At 45.2% G+C, this 19,578-nt stretch overlaps 2 protein-coding genes across 2 annotated transcripts in view; one reads left to right on the top strand and one right to left on the bottom strand.

Annotated features, from left to right (window-relative positions):
• Nucleotides 1-11,985, bottom strand: LOC311309164 (protein phosphatase 1 regulatory subunit 37; the record flags this gene model as incomplete). The annotated part of the gene is made up of 5 exons (XM_084438340.1): nucleotides 1-30; nucleotides 416-516; nucleotides 2,590-2,638; nucleotides 10,120-10,217; nucleotides 11,835-11,985. Coding segments are annotated over 5 exons (429 nt in total), but the record flags the coding sequence as incomplete, so codon positions are not given.
• Nucleotides 11,986-12,908: 923 nt separating this feature from the next.
• The window catches only part of vrk1 (VRK serine/threonine kinase 1), a 16,771-nt gene continuing 10,101 nt past the window's right edge, over nucleotides 12,909-19,578 (top strand). The window contains exons 1-9 of the mRNA XM_084437743.1: nucleotides 12,909-12,973; nucleotides 14,135-14,339; nucleotides 14,418-14,473; nucleotides 14,767-14,836; nucleotides 15,540-15,627; nucleotides 16,131-16,239; nucleotides 16,470-16,562; nucleotides 18,467-18,599; nucleotides 18,864-18,984. Coding sequence (XP_084293869.1) covers nucleotides 14,135-14,339; nucleotides 14,418-14,473; nucleotides 14,767-14,836; nucleotides 15,540-15,627; nucleotides 16,131-16,239; nucleotides 16,470-16,562; nucleotides 18,467-18,599; nucleotides 18,864-18,984 — 875 coding nt within the window. The 5' untranslated portion in view covers nucleotides 12,909-12,973. The remainder of the gene's footprint in view (nucleotides 12,974-14,134; nucleotides 14,340-14,417; nucleotides 14,474-14,766; nucleotides 14,837-15,539; nucleotides 15,628-16,130; nucleotides 16,240-16,469; nucleotides 16,563-18,466; nucleotides 18,600-18,863; nucleotides 18,985-19,578) is intronic.

Genomic DNA, 19,578 nt, shown 5'->3' with positions numbered 1-19,578 from the left:
CAGAATCATATCCAGCAACGATGATGCTCCCTGGAAGAAAAAAGATGAGCGCAAGGACTAAACTCAACCAGAACCCAATAACAAAGTTCCACCTTCTGATGATGGAAAATCTAATAAGATACACAGGGACAGCTGAATATCACGTTATATTGGATAGAGAGAGAGAGGGAGAGGGAGAGGGAGAGGGAGAGAGAGAGGGAGAGGGAGAGAGGGAGAGGGAGAGGGAGAGGGAGAGGGAGAGGGAGAGGGAGAGGGAGAGGGAGAGGGAGAGAGAGAGAGAGGGAGAGCGAGAGAGAGAGAGAGAGGGAGTGAGAGAGAGAGGGAGAGAGAGGGAGAGAGAGAGAGAAAGAGAAAGAGGGAGATGGAGGGAGAAGCAGGGGAAGAAAAAAATAAATGTTTTGCTCATAAAACTCACATTTTGTTCTAGTTTGGAGGCGCGCAGACTGATGGAATCAAAGCTCAGTGATTTCAGGACGGCTTCCAGGGCCTCGCAGGAGCTGTGGTCTAACCGCTCACCTGAGAAACACCAGCAATCACACGCAAGATCATTGGAGCTGTTTGCTAACAGACAAAATTGCGCGACTCCACTCAGGAATCTGTGGGCATTATCTGTTGTTGTTAGGGAGTTTTTATTTTTATTTTTATTTTTTTTGGGGGGGGGTGTTGGGGGGGGGGGGGTGTACATTTGTCCAACCCTGAGCTCACATAACACAACAAGCCCCCTTTCCTCCTCCTATCTAACAAGAAAAAACGTCTCGTTCTGTTTATCTGTTACAAAGGATTTAAATAAAGTTGGGAGTGAAAAACAAGAGATCAGCCAGGAGGGGAGAGACCAGCCAGGAGGGGAGAGAGAGACCAGCCCGGAGGGGAGAGACCAGCCAGGAGGGGAGAGACCAGCCCGGAGGGGAGAGAGCATCCAGCCAGGAGGAGAGAGAGCAGCCAGCCCGGAGGGGAGAGACCAGCCAGGAGGGGAGAGACCAGCCAGGAGGGGAGAGACCAGCCAGGAGGGGAGAGAGCAGCCCGGAGGGGAGAGACCAGCCAGGAGGGGAGAGAGCAGCCAGGAGGGGAGAGAGCAGCCAGGAGGGGAGAGAGCATCCAGGAGGGGAGAGACCAGCCAGCCAGGAGGGGAGAGAGCAGCCAGGAGGGGAGAGAGCAGCCAGGAGGGGAGAGAGCAGCCAGGAGGGGAGAGACCAGTCAGGAGGGGAGAGACCAGTCAGGAGGGGAGAGACCAGTCAGGAGGGGAGAGAGCAGCCCGGAGGGGAGAGACCAGTCAGGAGGGGAGAGACCAGCCAGGAGGGGAGAGAGCAGCCAGGAGGGGAGAGACCAGCCAGGAGGGGAGAGAGCAGCCAGGAGGGGAGAGAGCAGCCAGGAGGGGAGAGACCAGCCAGGAGGGGAGAGACCAGCCAGGAGGGGAGAGAGCAGCCCGGAGGGGAGAGAGCAGCCAGGAGGGGAGAGAGCAGCCCGGAGGGGAGAGACCAGCCAGGAGGGGAGAGAGCAGCCAGGAGGGGAGAGAGCAGCCAGGAGGGGAGAGACCAGCCAGGAGGGGAGAGACCAGCCAGCCAGGAGGAGAGAGACCAGCCAGGAGGGGAGAGACCAGCCAGCCAGGAGGAGAGAGACCAGCCAGGAGGGGAGAGAGAGACCAGCCAGGAGGGGAGAGACCAGCCAGGAGGGGAGAGATCAGCCCGGAGGGGAGGGAGAGATCAGCCCGGAGGGGAGGGAGAGAGCAGCCAGGAGGGGAGAGAGCAGCCAGGAGGGGAGAGAGCATCGCCTCAGCCCCTCAGACCAGACTGGTGGTGACGGGGCCGATAAAAACATCCATCATTAGCATAATCATCTGTAAAATTATTTCACCCCCCACCCCCTTCTTTTTACAATAATCACTTAGCAGTAGCGTTGAGGGGGGGTTACTGAACCCCGCTCCCCCTAATCCCCCTCTGTGTTGGGCTGATAATGGCGTGGCGTTATCACCCCCTCCCCCCCAGTCGGATGTCATCAGTGCGTGACAGGGGAGGGGGAGGTGGGAGGGCTTCGACCCCGTGTGGGGGTCACACGGAGCCCCACCGGGGCGTCGGCGTCCCCCTGCTCTATCCGTCAGAGAGGGGCGGGGGGGGGGGGGACTCCTCTCCACTCAGGGGGGGGGGCACTGTCCTTCAGGGATGCTAGAGGAATGAGGCCAGAGAGAAAACCGCTGCCCTCCACTTTCTTCTCCTTCAATAACGTCACTCTTAAACTTGAACGTTTTTTTTGCCTTGTTTTTTTTTTTGTCTAAGTGTAGAATGTATTAATACATACATAGTATGTCATAAAATGCACAAAAACACATGACTTGGAATAAATGTTTTTCCTCTAATGGTAGGACACTGATGTTCTACAATGTAGACTTGTAAATGCCATAATTTCAAAATAAAAGTCCTACATCGGTATATATCAATCTTTATCATCAAAGAAGTTGACTGTCTACTGACACTGATGTGACGCATTGTAGCAACATGTGCCATCAACTACAGTAGATGTGTGTACATAAGCAGTGTTCTGGAGGGGTGTACAGTATGTATCATCACACAAAGATAATGTTCTGTATCAGCTTACCTTCCAGATCCAGACATCTGACTCTGCCGTTTACACAGGTAGCCTGCTGCTGACACACAGAGAGAGAGAGAGAGAGAGATAAAATAGAGGGGTAATTTAATAGAGAGAATGAGAGAGACAATGAGACGGAGAGAGAAAGAGAGAGAGAGAGAGAATGAAAGAGGGGTAACATAATATAGAGAATGAGAGAGACAATGAGACAGAGGAAGAGAGAGAGAAAGAGAGGGAGAGAGAGAAAGAGAGGGAGAGAGAGAGAAAGAGAGGGAGAGAGAGAATAAAAGAGGGGTAACATAATATAGAGAATGAGAGAGACAATGAGACAGAGGAAGAGAGAGAGAGAAAGAGAGGGAGAAAGAGAAAAAGAGAGGGAGAGAGAGAAAAAGAGAGGGAGAAAGAGAGAGAGAAAAAGAGAGGGAGAAAGAGAGAGGGAGAAAGAGAGAGAAAAAGAGAGGGAGAGAGAGAGAGAGAGAGAAATAAGCGAATGGGCCCTGTCATCCCGAGCCCTCTCAACCCCCGGCCCAGAGCCCTCATCCCCAGCCCTCTCATCCCCCGGCCCAGAGCCCTCATCCCCAGCCCTCTCAACCCCTGGCCCAGAGCCCTCATCCCCAGCCCTCATCCCCAGCCCTCTCATCCCCCGGCCCAGAGCCCTCATCCCCAGCCCTCTCAACCCCCGGCCCAGAGCCCTCATCCCCAGCCCTCTCAACCCCCGGCCCAGAGCCCTCATCCGAGCCGAGCGTTTGTTTATTCAGAGGCAGCTCCAGCTCATTGGATGCCAGAGCATGAATTATGAATTTCACACAGTTTACTGTTGATGGCAACACCACGTCCTAATTAACCAGTGTATATTAATTAGAAACAGCTGGTCATCTGTTGATGCGTTCATTTGCCAAGCCACTGTTCCACATACATCTAATTTGACTGCATCAATCACTGCGGCTGGCATAAATGTGTGGATATAGTGGAAAAAATCAGATCTTTTCTTCTTCCTGACAGCCAGAACGGAGGACAAGAATTGAGAATCCTCCTCCCCCCTTACACACACACACACACACACACACACACACACCCTCTTTCTTGTTGATGAAGAAATGAATAGATGAAGAAAAGAGAAAAAGAGAGCCCCTCGGTTTGCAGCGAGGGATGCGATCGTTTCGATGTACCCCCCCCACACACACACACACACACACACACACACACTTAACGTTTCGATGTACCCACCCCACGCACACACACACACACACTTAACGTTTCGATGTACCCACCCCACACACACACACACTTAACGTTTCGATGTACCACCCCCTCCCCACACACACACACACACACTTAACGTTTCGATGTACCCCCCCTCCCCACACAAAATAACACGCAATCTTTTCCGCCATTCTCTCACATCTCAGAGTGTCGTCTGAGAGAGGAGAGAGAGAAGATGGCCAGGACATCCGTTGTGAAATAATAATTATTACGACTACTGTGTATCAATTGTGCTTTCTATTTGCTGTACTATAGGACTGCCATTTAATTTGGGTTACCTTGGTAATTAACACTAAATGCATGGTAACACAAATACTGTAAGATCATCCTGGTGTTCAAATATGTGGATCGCTGCGGAGTTTAAAGAGCTCTATGAATACGACGGCAAAATGTCACATTTGGTGAGATTTTGGGGGATAGACACACACACACACACACACACACACACACACACACAGTAGCTCTCTCTCCCTCCCTCGCTCACACACATACACACACACACAGAAGTGCACACGCACACACAAAAACACACAATAGACCTATGTCCTTCCTTTTAAAATAACCTCAGTGATAAGGATTAGTGATAGACATGATAGGAGCCACTATTAATGTAAACCTATAATTGAACACAGGATGAACAAGCTGCTCTAGTTTTCTACTTATCTATATGTTGAAGGGTGGTGTGCTGTGTATTGATGGCCATAAAATGATCTGTTGGTAGCTTGGCACTAGGCCTAAAGCTACAGCACACACACACACACACACACACAGAGAGAGAGAGAGTCATAGGCACACATACATCCCAGACACACACACACACACACACACACACACTCCTTCACATACACACACAAATACAGTAGTTTCTGTTTTTCATCTTAATGAATGTGTGAACCTGTGCGGCTCGTCTCTGGCGCGTGTGCGTCGACGAGCCACGGCGCCCGAAGCTGCGCCGCCCGACGCTGCCTGGCGAGGAGGAGAGAAACGACGGCGCCAAATCTATTGATGTGTCAGGAGGGAGAGGGACGAAATGGAGTGATAAAAAGAAAAGCTTTTCCTCTCCCGGGCGGAATGGAGACGGGGTTTATAAGCTGGGCTTCCACGCGAGCCATCTCTGGTGCATTTCGCCATTTGTCACTCTGCCGTCCGGCGGGCGCGGTGCGGGGGTGGTGACTCGGTGCGGGGGCGGTGGCGCGGTGCGGGTGGGTGGGGGGGGTTCAGTATTCAAAACCCTTCCACACAAGATTTTTTTTTTTTTTTTTACAATCCATTTAATTAGTTGAAAAAATATATTATTTTTTTCGGAGCACTTTTCTACCAGTTAAAGCTCTTAGGGGTTAAAATCAGCTGCACATTTTCCTTTCAGCATCTTTCCTGCAATAAAGGATAAATTATTTAAAATAACACAACCTTTTATCTCCCACCCTTTGAAAGCGGCAAATTAAAAATGTAAATTGGGAGCTGATTAATATGTAAATTTATTCATTTCCAGTTAACAATTAGCAATTAAACCTGCAGTGTCTAGAAAGAGCATAGACAAAATTAGTAACTTAATTTATCATTAAAAAAATTAAAACGTACACAAAATTCTAATTGACTTTCAAAATATTTCCTACTGTCTCCCTTTGTTCATCTGTAAGGATTTTGAAATTCATTATAGTGTATTTGGTAAGATAATTAATGGGACTTCATGTAAAATATATTGTATTTTGAAATGGTTGATGTCAAAAATAACGTTATAATCACTGTTAACTTCAACTGTGTGTGTGTGTGTGTGTGTGTGTATGTGTGTGCGTGCGTGTGTACACTGTATGTGTTTCTGCGGTTGTGCGTCTACATATGCACATGCATGCGTGTGTGTGTGTACTGTATGTGTTTTCTGCGGGTGTGCGTTTACACATGCACATGCATGCATGTGTGTGTGTGTGTGTCTACACATGTGCATTTATGTCTTTTCTGTGTGTGTGTGTACTTGAAGTATGCGAGTATGCACCAGAAGTATAAACATCCCAGTTTCTCGTCCGTGCCTGATCAGTGAATCAGTGAGGTCTGCAGGGGGGGATACACTTTCAAGTTAAAAAGTCAGGGAGCGATTTATACTTGTGCTTAGATACGAGAGTCAAAACGATATTAATACGTGTGTGTTTAGATATGAGAGTGTCACAACTCCAAACCCTTCTTCCTATTAATACGTGTGTGTTTAGATATGAGAGTGTCACAACTCCAAACCCTTCTTCCTATTAATACGTGTGTGTTTAGATATGAGTGTCACAACTCCAAACCCTTCTTCCTATTAATACGTGTGTGTTTAGATATGAGAGTGTCACAACTCCAAACCCTTCTTCCTATTAATACGTGTGTGTTTAGATATGAGAGTGTCACAACTCCAAACCCTTCTTCCTATTAATACGTGTGTGTTTAGATATGAGTGTCACAACTCCAAACCCTTCTTCCTATTAATACGTGTGTGTTTAGATATGAGAGTGTCACAACTCAAACCCTTCTTCCTATCGCCAGGTGAACGGTTATTGAGTCAGAGACGCCAGTGGCTTACTGATGAAGCCAGGGAGCAGGATATGGAGAGACAGGGAGAGAGAGAGAGACAGGGAGAGAGAGGGAGAGACAGGGAGATACAGAGAGTGAGAGAGAGACAGGGAGAGAGAGGGAGAGAGAGAGAGACAGGGAGATAGAGAGAGACAGGGAGAGACAGAGAGTGAGAGAGAGGGAGAGACAGAGAGTGAGAGAGAGGGAGAGATGGGGAGAGACAGGGAGAGAGAGAGAGAGAGGGAGAGACAGAGAGTGAGAGAGAGGGAGAGACAGAGAGTGAGAGAGAGGGAGAGACGGGGAGAGACAGGGAGAGGCTAGCAGAAGACAGAAGAACTGACTCTGATGGTTTAAAATCAAGACCTCTTCCTCATTCGAGAAGATTTCAGATTTCTTCTTCGTCTGACTTCAGTGTCCAGGGCAGCAAACACTGAAGACTGTTACTCATATTGCTGTTACAAGAAGCACTAGACTAATACTACTAATATAGGCTTTGATGCTACTTGTACTATCAACCGACCGTGAAAATTTCAATTTACTAATTACATGTACTTACAAGCACTTATGAATCCCTGCATTATAGTACAGTACTACATATCTCAGAGAGCCACACCAGGCAGTCATACACACATCCACACATTTTCACCCACAATAAGCCTCTCAAGCTCTTCCAACATTAGTGAGCACGTACTAAGACGTACATTATATATTAGCATTTGGAAATACGGTTCATTCTGATTTGGTTGGTTGGTTGGTTTGTTTATTCATACATCATCATCATGGAGCATACTTTATGTACATAGATGTATGAAAGGGTCACCCCAAGGAAGCTATTTAAAGCTTTTAGTCTCCCACACACACAGTGGCAAATGGTCAACAGCAGTGTACAACAACATATATAACAAACACATAAACACTTAACAGACATATAACAGACAAGAGAGACAATCCCAGTATTACATTAGGTTTCAACATTAGTATAAATGAATACAATAAATAATAAGAATAACAAGAATAATAAGAATTTAAAATCCTCGCATCCTATTAAACTGCAAGACGAGGAAGATGAACCGAGCCATGCGACGAGGAAGATGAGCAGGATGTGATGTTCTACACGGCAACAGTTTGAAGTTCGTCTTTGAGCAAGTGTTGGGTAAAATGGCAGACTCGTGGTCCCTCTGGCCCTCATCCAACCCCCCCCCCCCCATCCTGCCTCCTCCTCACCCTCCTTGATAGCTGCTCTCTCTATGGCATTTCAAACGCACCACTAACCACCCCTGTTATCCCCGTAATGAGAGGAGAGACATATGTCCGGTCTCCCTGCTGTTTTTTGATAAGGCGGCATTGAGCCGCAAACACTCCAATCTCTCTCTCCTCTGCCTTTTATTTGCATGCGGGAACCAACAGCCGAGGAAATAGTGCAGCACGCACTTAGTGACATTTAGTGCACCTCACTCTCTACAGCGGGGGGAAACACAATAACAATCAGCATGCATTTAATTTTAAAAATACGTTCCCCTCAGAATTACACCTGCGAGGAGGAAGTGTGTGTGTGTGTGTGTGTGTGTGTGTGTGTGTGTGTGTGTGTGTGTGTGTGTGTGTGCGTGTGTGTGTGTGTGTGTGTGATGGTGTGGAAGGCGCGCGCGAGCACAATGTTGGAATCCATGCTGTAACGGCGCGCGGCTGCACCGTGATATTAATGTTAATCAAAAGAAAAGACGGAGAATGCAGCAGGGATTGCATAGAAAACAGACAAGACTTTTCTTCTTTCAATTTATGGGAGGATTTATCCTTTTCGCTTCTTTTCGTCAAGGGATTTGCAACAAAAATAACGTTTCTGCGAATTGAATGCGACCTTATGAATCTCTGAGTGGTGGAAATGTCATGTTCTCAGCTTTGTGCTGGGATAATTCCTCTTACAGTAAATAGGGAATCTATGTTGAGGTAATTGATTTCTCCTCAGTCCACTCAACTGAATAATCTGCAAAAGAAACAGCCAATATCTATTCATTAAACGATCCACCAACAAGCAACTAATTTGTAGCTTAGGCTACTCCACCTGGTGCCTACACACAACTCAGAGAATACCGGCTCCAAGTCAACTTCACTTGAATTCTATTTTATTTCCAGCCTAACATAAAAAATAATAGCTGGTTGGAGCTCAATATAATTACAAAGCACTCAAACAAAAGGTTCTACTGAACTCTAAATATAAAAATAAAATAAAAAACAGTCCAAAACACAACATACCTCAATGACATACTTTAAATGACAATAATCATTCAAACACCCTTCAGAAGTGTCAACCCATGTCGAGTGTCTCCATTTGAATCTCAGTGATCGTTGCCTCCTCCCTCCCTCCCTCCCTCCCTCCCTCACCTCCCTCACCTCCCTCACCTTACTGTAGTTCACAGAAGTCCATCAGGTGAATAAAGCACATGATTACAACGCTAACCAGAAAGAACCAAAGCCCAGAAAGACGTTAACGAAGGAGATGAGCTTTGTGCTGAAACATGGCCACCCTAGGCCTTCAGCCTACTTCTATCACTGTTTACCTCTCTCGTTCCACGATGGAAGCAAAAGCAATACAGTTTTATTCACTTAAAACATTTCAAAGAAAATGCCAAAAGCCCACGGGTACAATCAAAAACCTTTAAATAGTCTTCAGCGACCATCCTCTGGGGGATTCCCCTGCCTCAAAATACCTAATTTAATAAGTATGCTCTTTAAGCTCTCACTTTGCATGCACTTATTATGAATTCACTTGCAGCGCTGTCGTCTAAACAGTACTCCTCTTAGCTTCTGCTTAACCATACATATTTTACTCTGTAAGGAGGACCACCTACTTTACATTACTTTCCGAATGCAATTGGGTTCATTAATACCTTCAAGATAATGCAGAGGGTGGGTGCTTAATGTAGGCTTGGCTCACTCTCTAATATTCAACAAATAATTCTCCTTGATCTAATCATGCATATATGCCGGGGCAGAATCTGATGTTCTTAACATGGCCGGTGTGAAGTAAGTAAGTACATAACATAAATTATACATGTCTGGGTGTATTTCAAGTGTCTGTGTGTGTGTGTGTGTGTGTGTGTGTGTGTGTGTGTGTGTGTGTGTGTGTGCATGTGCGTGGGTGTGTGTGCGTGCATGCATGTGTGCGTGTCTGTGTGTGTGTGCTTGTGTGTGTGTTACATGTGTGAAATGTGCATGTCTCTAAGTGTTTATTTGTTTTTGTTTACAGCTGTGCTATTATTTGCAATCCCACTAACTTAAATCCACCATAGTAGTTAACCTGCTCTTAGCCTCTTGTTGCTAGAGACATTTTCATGCAATGAGCCTGATTGAGGTTGATTGAATGAACTGATTCAAATTATCCCAGGAATTGTAATATGGCTATTCTCAATGTGTGCCTGCTACAGCATATCCACGGTTAAGATGAGAAGCCACAGTATGTAATCCAGTGAGATCACTTGTTGTTTAAGAGTTTTAAATAAATGTACCTTTAGATGCTCCTTCCAATCACTTGGCAGTACAGAGAAAATGTCTCTCTAACAGGGGTGTCTACTAGTATCCTCTGACATACTTTTGTGTTCAGTTATTTTGGGTCTTAAGTGATAGTGTGTTCTTAATTGGTCACGTATAGGACAATCTGTGGACCATTTGCTTGATATTATTTAATACTTCCTAGTTTCAAGTTAAGAAAAGACAGAAAAAATATATATATTTTACCTCAAGTTGCTTCAGAATCGTGGGTTTAGGTTCCACCTGGTGCTTCTCACAGCTCTTCTCATAGGCCAGAATTACCTCTGCCAAGGTGAGCCTGTCAACTAAAATAGAAGAATCCACTCATTACAGGCTTAATGTCTCCTTGTCCCAGTGAACTGGGAGCTCCCATTCCAAAGTGCTTAAAGAGACTTCAAAGTGCCATACGGCAAACTGGATGTGTCTGATTGACTATGGGGAGGAAGGATACGGCAGCCATTTGGCAGTGGGAAGGGCAGAGGAAGGATGAGTGTTCACTCTGAATCAGTCAATCAAGCGGTCAGATTTATTGCAGATACCTCATATGGAGTGAGCTTCCTAATGTACTGTGCTTCTCATGAGATTTTGTCACTTACTGTAGTGGCGTAGTGAAGAATTGTCAAATTGAAGTCAAAGTGCTTTTGCTCCTCACACATTTTGGAAATAGTACCGCCTAATATTTGGCCTAAAATACCATTCAGCCAAAGATTCCCATAAATAATTTTCAATTGCAGTTATTATTGTAGTCACTATACAACTTTTCTGACAACCAAAGACTGACAAGTGAAAAAAGCCCCAAACCCATGAGAATAAACGTATCTTGAATGTGATTACAAGCCCTCACAGTATGCCTCCGGATGCAACAACGTGTGGCAACAACCTTGGACGATTAACTGAATGAATTAAATCAAATTAATTTATTCATTTCAAAACATTTGGGTCACTTGGAAAGCTGCTGTGATCCTGTGTTGGTTACCATGTTTATGCAAATGCTGATCACAAATTCATTTGAAGGGAGAGACGAGGAGAGAGAAGGATCAGTTACAGAGAAATTAGATTAGAGGTCTTTGTGAGACCTAGTAATTTAAATTGAGCCAAGTTTAAATTACAAAATGGCAGCTTCTATATTTAAGTTCTATATTGACAACCACAAATAAAATTAGCAGCAATATGCACTTTTTGTTTGCATAAACATAAAAATAATACATCTTGGAGACTGTTGCTATTTTTGATTGATGCTGGACAGTATTTACAGTGAGTTTTTCAAAGAGCGGGAATCAAACACGGTTTTAATGATAATTTTATCGCGATGAATTTAATCAAATTTTATTGTGGTTTATCAATATACCGATAATCGTTACATCCCTAGTCTAGACACGGGGCGCAGCCGGCGTGCGCCCTTCATGATGCTGCACTCGAGGGTGTTCCAACGTGGAACAAGAGGGTGTTCATCCAACGTGGAACAAAAGGGTTTTCACCCAACGTGGAACAGGACGGTGTTCACCCAACGTGGAACAAAAGGGTGTTCACCCAACGTGGAACAAGAGGTTGTTCACCCAACGTGGAACAGGACGGTTTACATCCAACGTGGAACAAAAGGGTGTTCACCCAACGTGGAACAAGAAGGTGTTCACCCAACATGGACCAAGTATTACACCAAAGTGATCTTGTGAGTCAAATGTCTTATAATATGCCGTAAATAAGGTCCAGGTTGTCGAAAAAGAGCCTTCTCCTTTAAGAGGCATCACAATCTGAGACACCGAAAGAGTATTTGAAAAATAAACGTTTGTTCCACCACAGAGAACATATTCTGTGTGGGTTTAGAATGACATATGTGCATTTCAACTGAGAAGCCTAAATCATTCATTCAAAATTAACAGACCATAACTGAGAAGAGGCATGAATGACGGACGTCTCCTCACCAGTTCTCTCTGTGTCCTTGCGCTCTGTGAAGCCTGACACTATCTCTTCATCTGGAGGGAAAGACACATGCTTTTCACCTTTGCTCTTCTTCTGCAGCTGGGTCGGCGCCGGACTCTCTTCGTCGTCGTCATCGTCACTTCGTTTGGTCATTGTTCCGCTTTCATATGCTCAAATATCTCTGTGGCGTGGACTGGACCTCTCTGAGCTGTGGTCTCACCTCAAGTCAAAACAGTTCCGATTCTAGGCCATCTTTTCCTTTACCTTAAGATGGCTGCAGCAGGTCAACAGGTCAACAAACGAAAGCTCTTGCTGTATAAAATCATAACAATGGTAGCAAAAACAGTTTCCAACTTGTGGCTAGGCTATTCCCCTGGCTCTTAAAGTTCAACAAGCTGCACTGAGGCACCTCGCCTGAGTCACAGGACACCAGGAGGACTATCTCTTATTCATGAGGCTTGGGTCCTGTACGCCTACCTCATGTGAAACCTAATACACGCACCTGTAGTCGCACCTGCAGTCAAGTGTGTGTGTGTGTGTGTGTGTGTGTGTGTGTGTGGCACATATGTATGGGGGCTGTACCTAGGGTTTGAGAAAGGGTCTGGGGAGGTTGGGATGTGGGTATAGGAATGAGTGAAATCTTTGCTACATAACTTTTTTGTATTCCTTCTACAGCATGTATGTAACTTTCCCACTGTGTACTATTTGCCCCACTATTTTAAGACTGTATATTTATTTGCCCAGGGACTGCGGGTGGAAATTAGCTGTCTAGCTATAACCTTGTACAGTGCATCTCTCCCTATTCTATAGGGTAAATGTCTACTGTACCTTGTCCCTGTCTTAAAAATAAATAAAATCAATCAATCAATATTTCAGCCCTAATATCAGATGGCTTACCTTTAAACCAATCAACTCAATTCAAACATCATCCTCGTCCCAGCTCATTCCATCCATGGTCCAGCTCCTCTCCCCCCTCCTCCTGCGAGTAAAAACTCCATTTCCCAGCAGCCCTCACGGTTTTTAGAGTTGTTTTGACCAATAGGGTCAACCGAGCTGTGAATCCAGTTCCTGTTTGAGTAGTTTTGCGGGAACTTCAGGAGCAACGTTATAAAAAGGACGGAGGAAAACAACAACAAACAAGGTTGGCAACTTTTCTGTATCTAAACTCCACAATGATGAGATAATAGAGGGCTGTGAGTCGTTATTAAAACGCATGCTTCCTATCTCACGTTAGCATGCAAGCTAACTAGCCACTCATTCAAGGCTTCAGGATGCAAGGCCTGTTCAGTTTTTTCCCCAACCCACTTCATCCATAACCAGGCCGGGTATCATCAGCCTAAGAGTGCTAGCCAGCTACTTCCAACCATAGCACCTCGGTTGAGACACAACCGAAGAAATCAGTCTGCTAGGACGGCATCCCGGTGGTTGTCAACGTCAGACAATGCTAACTAGCTAACGTTAGCATTCATGCTAGGCTGGCTAAGTGACTTTCTGTTTGGCTACAGTGACTTGCTACGTGAAACTCGTTTGTCGGACTACTTTCTCTAACGTTAGTTAACTTCCCTTATATACTGTATTTTAATAGCTCACTAGTTTATTTCCTACTATTTCGTAAGTAGCTGTGTTTTTGAACTATTGTATTTTACTGTTATTATTGTATTCACTATCATGTTTCTTTCTTTTCTTATTTATTCTTGAATTCTATTTATGAATTGTAGTATTTTCTACTAACTGTAGTATTTTCTGCATTATTGTATACATTGTATGTATTGTACTGTATGTTTTAGTTGAGGACTCTTGGAAGACTAGCCGATGGCTAAAAGAGATCCTAATAAACAAACAAACAAACAAACTAGTGAGCTAACGTTAGTTAGTTAACTTCCCTTATATACTGTATTTTATTAGCTAACTAGTGAGCTAATGTTAGACTACACCCTTTGAGTGGGTCAGGGTAAATGTGTGTCCTGGCTGATGCTATAGATGATTGATGGCTAAGATGGGTTATGATTTGCATTCATCTTCATGTTCCTTCCTTTCTAAGAGGAGCTGTGTTTATCAGTATACTGCACTGTGACTTTTATTCCTGTTTTCTATTTGTCCTGCTTTTTGTTTGAAATGTCTATAATGACTTGCTTTTTGTTTTAATACTTTTAATTTGTCCTGCCTTTTGTTTTAAATGTCTATAATGTCTTGCTTTTTGTTTTAATGCTTTTAATGTCTCATGTAAAGCACCTTGAATTGCCCTGTGGCTGAAATGTGCTCTATAAATAAACTTGCCTTGCCTTGCCTTCGTGTGATTTAGATGCCTCCTAAAGCCAAGGCAGCAGGGACCAAGGCAGCAGGGACCAAGGCAGCAGGGACCAAGGCAGCAGGGAAGGGGAGAGGGCCCGCTAAGAGGAAGCTAGCAGAGGAGTTTCCCCCCGGAGAGACACTGACCGACACCGGGAAGAAGTCCTGGAAACTGGGGGCCCCCATCGGACAGGGGGGGTTTGGACTGTTGTATTTGGGTAAGAAAGTGAACATGAAATCCGACTTGTCCTGGATAATGTATTCAAGTTGTGGATCTAACCTTCATTATTTTTCAGCTGATGAAAATACACCAAATAAAGTTGGAGATGACGCTCCCTATGTCATCAAAGTGGTAAGTCCAGAATGTTTGTACTTCCTGACGTCATTTATGCAATAATTCTTATGCATTGGCCTTGTCATTGACATGATAAAGCCAATACTTATGTTATTAATGCGTAGTCTTCTTGAAAGGTATGTATTTTTTCATGTTAATCTACAATTTACCGTATGTACTGCATAACAAGTTTGTAGATTGTACTTGTAGTTGGGCTCATGTGATTCAGATTATATCCGTTTTGGAATCAACAATGGCTTCTTGTGTCCGTTTGACCAACATGGTCAACTGGCTGTCCCTTTTTATCCTAGGAACCAAGTGATAACGGCCCTCTGTTCTCAGAGCTGAAGTTCTACATGCGAGCTGCCAAGCCTGATTTAAGTATGCCACCACCACACCACACACTAATCTATCTCACACACACACACACACACTCACACACACACACACACACACACACACACTCCTTACCTACCCACACTTCCCATATTTATACACATCTGTTTTACTCGTGTACACAAAGTCCACAGCCTGCACACCTGTCTTTACACAAGAGCAAAAACACAAACAACTTTCTTAATTAAAAAGGAAGTTGTGGGTCGTCCGTGTTACTGTCTGGTTCTCACAGAGGACGACTCCTCCAACGCCCTGCCTTTGGTGGCTCTGGCATTCGCCCCCAAGGCCACAGCTTTGCATTTTATATAATAACAATCCAAATGTCAGTCTCCCCTGACAATTAACTGTTATATTACTAAGGAACCAAAGGCTCATATTTTATTCATGGGAGTATGGCGTTGTTGATAAATATTTGTCCCACCAGCAGATTAGCTTGCGGCCGCACACGCCACGCTCCCCCCCATGGAATTATGTTCTTATTACTTTGAGCACCTCCACCACCATCAAGTTTATGAAGTGTGTTGTGAATAATGTGTTGGAAGGGTAGACCTTGAAAGACCATACTCTCCATTGATCTCCTTCTCATGTGTTTTAGGGAGCTATTGGGCTTTTGTATATGTAATCCATCATAATCGTAGGTTTATGATTCATCGTATTGTGTTAATGTTTTTACACTTGAAAATTGTAGTTCAAAACTGGATGAAGTCGCACAAGATGAAGTACCTGGGAGTTCCGAAGTACTGGGGGTCTGGTCTGCACGAGAAAGGCGGGAAAAGGTTCGTCGGTTCGGCCCGTTGTTGATATGACCTTTATTTGACGCACTTTTAGTAGAGATGACATTTTAAGCGACTATAGCTAACAGGCTAATAATGTACTGTAAGAGCAATGCCAGCAACACCCTTGGCTTCCACTTAGTATTCAACTGTCAGAATCTAGAGGAGGGTTTAAAAGTCAGGTTCGCTCATATCTTTGGGGTCAAGTGGCCAGATAGACCTATAGGTGGCAGATCACACATGTAGTTTAGGACTATTGTTTAATGTATGGTATATGGTATTGTGGGAATGTCTTGTGTTATTGTTGTCTTGTATGTAAATATCAAAGGACCATGTTGGAAATACGTGTTTACACTTTCACGTCATCCCTTGGATTACTGTTTTTACTCAATCCATGAATAAAATCAATCAATCAACCCAACACATGCTGCAGGTAGTCAACTGGCATTGGCTGACACATCTGAATGGGCGTGTCCTTGATGATGTCCCGCCTCCTCCATTCCCAGGTACAGGTTCATGGTGATGGACCGGCTCGGTACCGACTTGCAGAAGAAATTCGAGGAATGCGGGAGAAGGTTTCCCCGAAAACTAGTTCTGCAGCTCGGGCTGAAACTAGTGAGTGAGATATTAACCGCTGAATAACACGACATATTCTGAGCCTATTCCTTGCGCTCTTCGCATGTACAATAATATCTGTAGGCTATTTGGTTTGACTTTGTAGTGTTGAGACAAACTTTGAACTCAGCTCCTCGTTTTCTATAGTCTGAAATCATGAAAATGCATTCCTAAAACACTTTGGAAAACAATTGACTATTTATTTAGACCTACTTTTCCTCCCCTTACAGCTGGACATTGTGGAGTACATTCATGAGCATGAGTACGTGCACGCTGACATCAAAGCCTCCAACCTCCTCCTCAGTTACGCCAACCCCAACCAGGTCAGTACCTTCAGAGACCACCAACCAGGTCAGGACCCACTAACCACTAACCAGGTCAGGACCCACTAACCCCAACCAGGTCAGTACCCACTAACCACTAACCAGGTCAGGACCCACTAACCCCAACCAGGTCAGTACCCTCAGAGACCACCAACCAGGTCAGTACCTTCAGAGACCACCAACCAGGTCAGGACCCACTAACCACTAACCAGGTCAGGACCCACTAACCACTAACCAGGTCACTACCTTCAGAGACCACTAACCAGGTCAGTACCTTCAGAGACCACTAACCAGGTCAGGACCCACTAACCAGGTCAGTACCTTCAGAGACCACTAACCAGGTCAGGACCCACTAACCACTAACCAGGTCAGGACCCACTAACCACTAACCAGGTCAGGACCCACTAACCACTAACCAGGTCAGGACCCACTAACCACTAACCAGGTCAGTACCTTCAGAGACCACCAACCAGGTCAGGACCCACTAACCACTGACCAGGTCAGGACCCACTAACCACTAACCAGGTCAGGACCCACTAACCACTAACCAGGTCAGGACCCACTAACCACTAACCAGGTCAGTACCTTCAGAGACCACCAACCAGGTCAGGACCCACTAACCACCAACCAGGTCAGGACCCACTAACCACTAACCAGGTCAGGACCCACTAACCACCAACCAGGTCAGGACCCACTAACCACTAACCAGGTCAGGACCCACTATCCACTAACCAGGTCAGGACCCACTAACCACTAACCAGGTCAGGACCCACTAACCACTAACCAGGTCAGGACCCACTAACCACTAACCAGGTCAGGACCCACCAACCACTAACCAGGTCAGGACCCACCAACCACTAACCAGGTCAGGACCCACTAACCAGGTCAGTACCCACTAACCAGGTCAGGACCCACTAACCACTAACCAGGTCAGGACCCACTAACCAGGTCAGGACCCACTAACCACTAACCAGGTCAGGACCCACTAACCAGGTCAGGACCCACTAACCACTAACCAGGTCAGGACCCACTAACCACCAACCAGGTCAGGACCCACTAACCACTAACCAGGTCAGGACCCTCAGAGACCACTAACCAGGTCAGGACCCACTAACCAGGTCAGTACCTTCAGAGACCACTGACTGGTTAAGCCAGCACAATGGGACTCAGTGAAACACCACCCAAGTGCAAAAACAGAGTCTAACATGAAATACTCAAGTGTTAGAAGTGTTAGATGTATGTACTTGACTGGTGCTCCTACTAGAAATGTGCATTCATGTGCATAAATGGTGCTGGTTTACGTTGAGAGACGTAGATCACCGTGAGAAGTGCCGCTCAGTGGGTTTAATTCCACATGATGATCTGACCCTTCCTCTCCAACTGAAGTACATCCTCTATGACCCCTAACTACACCTCCATAAACACTCATACTTTTTGATTTGATTATAATGCTCTTGCGCTGGTTCATTAGATTCAATTAAGTGGTGGTGGGGGGGGTGGGTGGGGTTGGGGGGGTGTATTGTGTGCCTCTAAACAGGGAGAGAGATTAGAAGGCTGCTAAGAGCTCTTTCGCGCAAATAAGGTGGGGGCCAGGGCCAATATTTAATTTGTGGATTAATAATGTATCAGTGGTGTGTTATTAAAAGTGCTATTTTTAAATTACAATTTAGAACTCCGTCCCGTGGGATTTGGCTGGGCTTAGTGCTGCGCTCGGCTGGCTAACCCCCTCCCCCGGAGTTATTGGCAACATTCGTTTGAGACTTCCTAAAATGTTCCATATATTTGCACGATATATTAATATTTCATTTTTAGCAGCATGTGCGCGCATGCCACCACTGTAGGGTATTTCTGTGTGTCTATGCGCATGCATGAATCTGTTCGTTTTTTTGTTTGCAAACTTCTAGGTTTACTTAGTAGATTATGGGCTGGCCTATAGGTACTCGCCCGAGGGCGTCCTGAAGGAGTACAAGGAGGACCCCAAGCGTTGCCACGACGGCACCATCGAGTTCACCAGCATCGACGCACACAAAGGAGTCTGTGAGTGCAACACACACACGTTTGTGTCAGATCCCGGTGATACTAATGCAGCCTGTTTGTTTTGAGCCGTAGAAAATCCCCTAAAAGTATCGTTATCCTCGGAGCGTGATCAGCGTGCCACTCTTTGATATTTCTGTGTGCGTGCTTGCTTGCGATTGTGTGTGTGCGCGGTTGTGTGTGTGTGTGTGCGTGCGGTTGTATGTGTGTGCGTGTGTTTTTTGCGCGTGTGTGTGCATATGTGTGCGTGCGTGCGTGCGTGCGTAGCCCCGTGCCGGAGGGGGGACCTGGAGATCCTGGGGTACTGTCTGCTCCAGTGGCTCTGTGGCCGTCTGCCCTGGGAGGACAAGCTGCAAGATCCCATCTACGTCAGGGACTCCAAGATCAAGTGAGACGCAACGCACGCACACACACGCACTCACACACACACGCACTCACACACACCTTTTCAGTCACGTGTGTTTGTTTGATTGTTTGTTCTTTAGCTATCAGAGCGATTCTAAACTCAGTGGAAAGTCGCGGGGTGTAGCATGGGTCAACTTAGAACCAATGTTATTATAGTTAACGGAAAACTAGGTGTGAAAAAACATTTTAGTTAACTGAAATAAAAATTAAAACTAGACTTTATAAAAAAAAAAAAGATAACTAACTAAAACTATATTGCGTGTTTACAAAACTAACAAAAAATAAAATTATAGAGAAAATGTCCTTAGTCTTTTTTATTTCATACATAAGCCTAGTATTTTGGGTGGATATGAAATCTATCCTCCATTTTTTTTATCTGTTCCCCTGCACAGAAGTAACCTGACGTGCTCCAGATGGTTTGTTTCACAGAGAGTGAAACAACGTGAGCTCGCGAGATCAGGATAGTCTCACGAGGCTAGCACAGAAGAAAGAAAAAAATAAAAATAATACTGAAACTAATAAAAAATTAACTAAAACTAAGCATTTTCTAAAAATGAACTAAACTCGCAAACCTGCT

Source organism: Borostomias antarcticus (assembly GCF_949987555.1).
Source record: "Borostomias antarcticus genome assembly, chromosome: 5".
Classification (NCBI taxonomy): domain Eukaryota; kingdom Metazoa; phylum Chordata; class Actinopteri; order Stomiiformes; family Stomiidae; genus Borostomias; species Borostomias antarcticus.
Note: the sequence above shows the minus strand (reverse complement) of the source record. Positions and strands in the feature narration are given on the sequence as shown.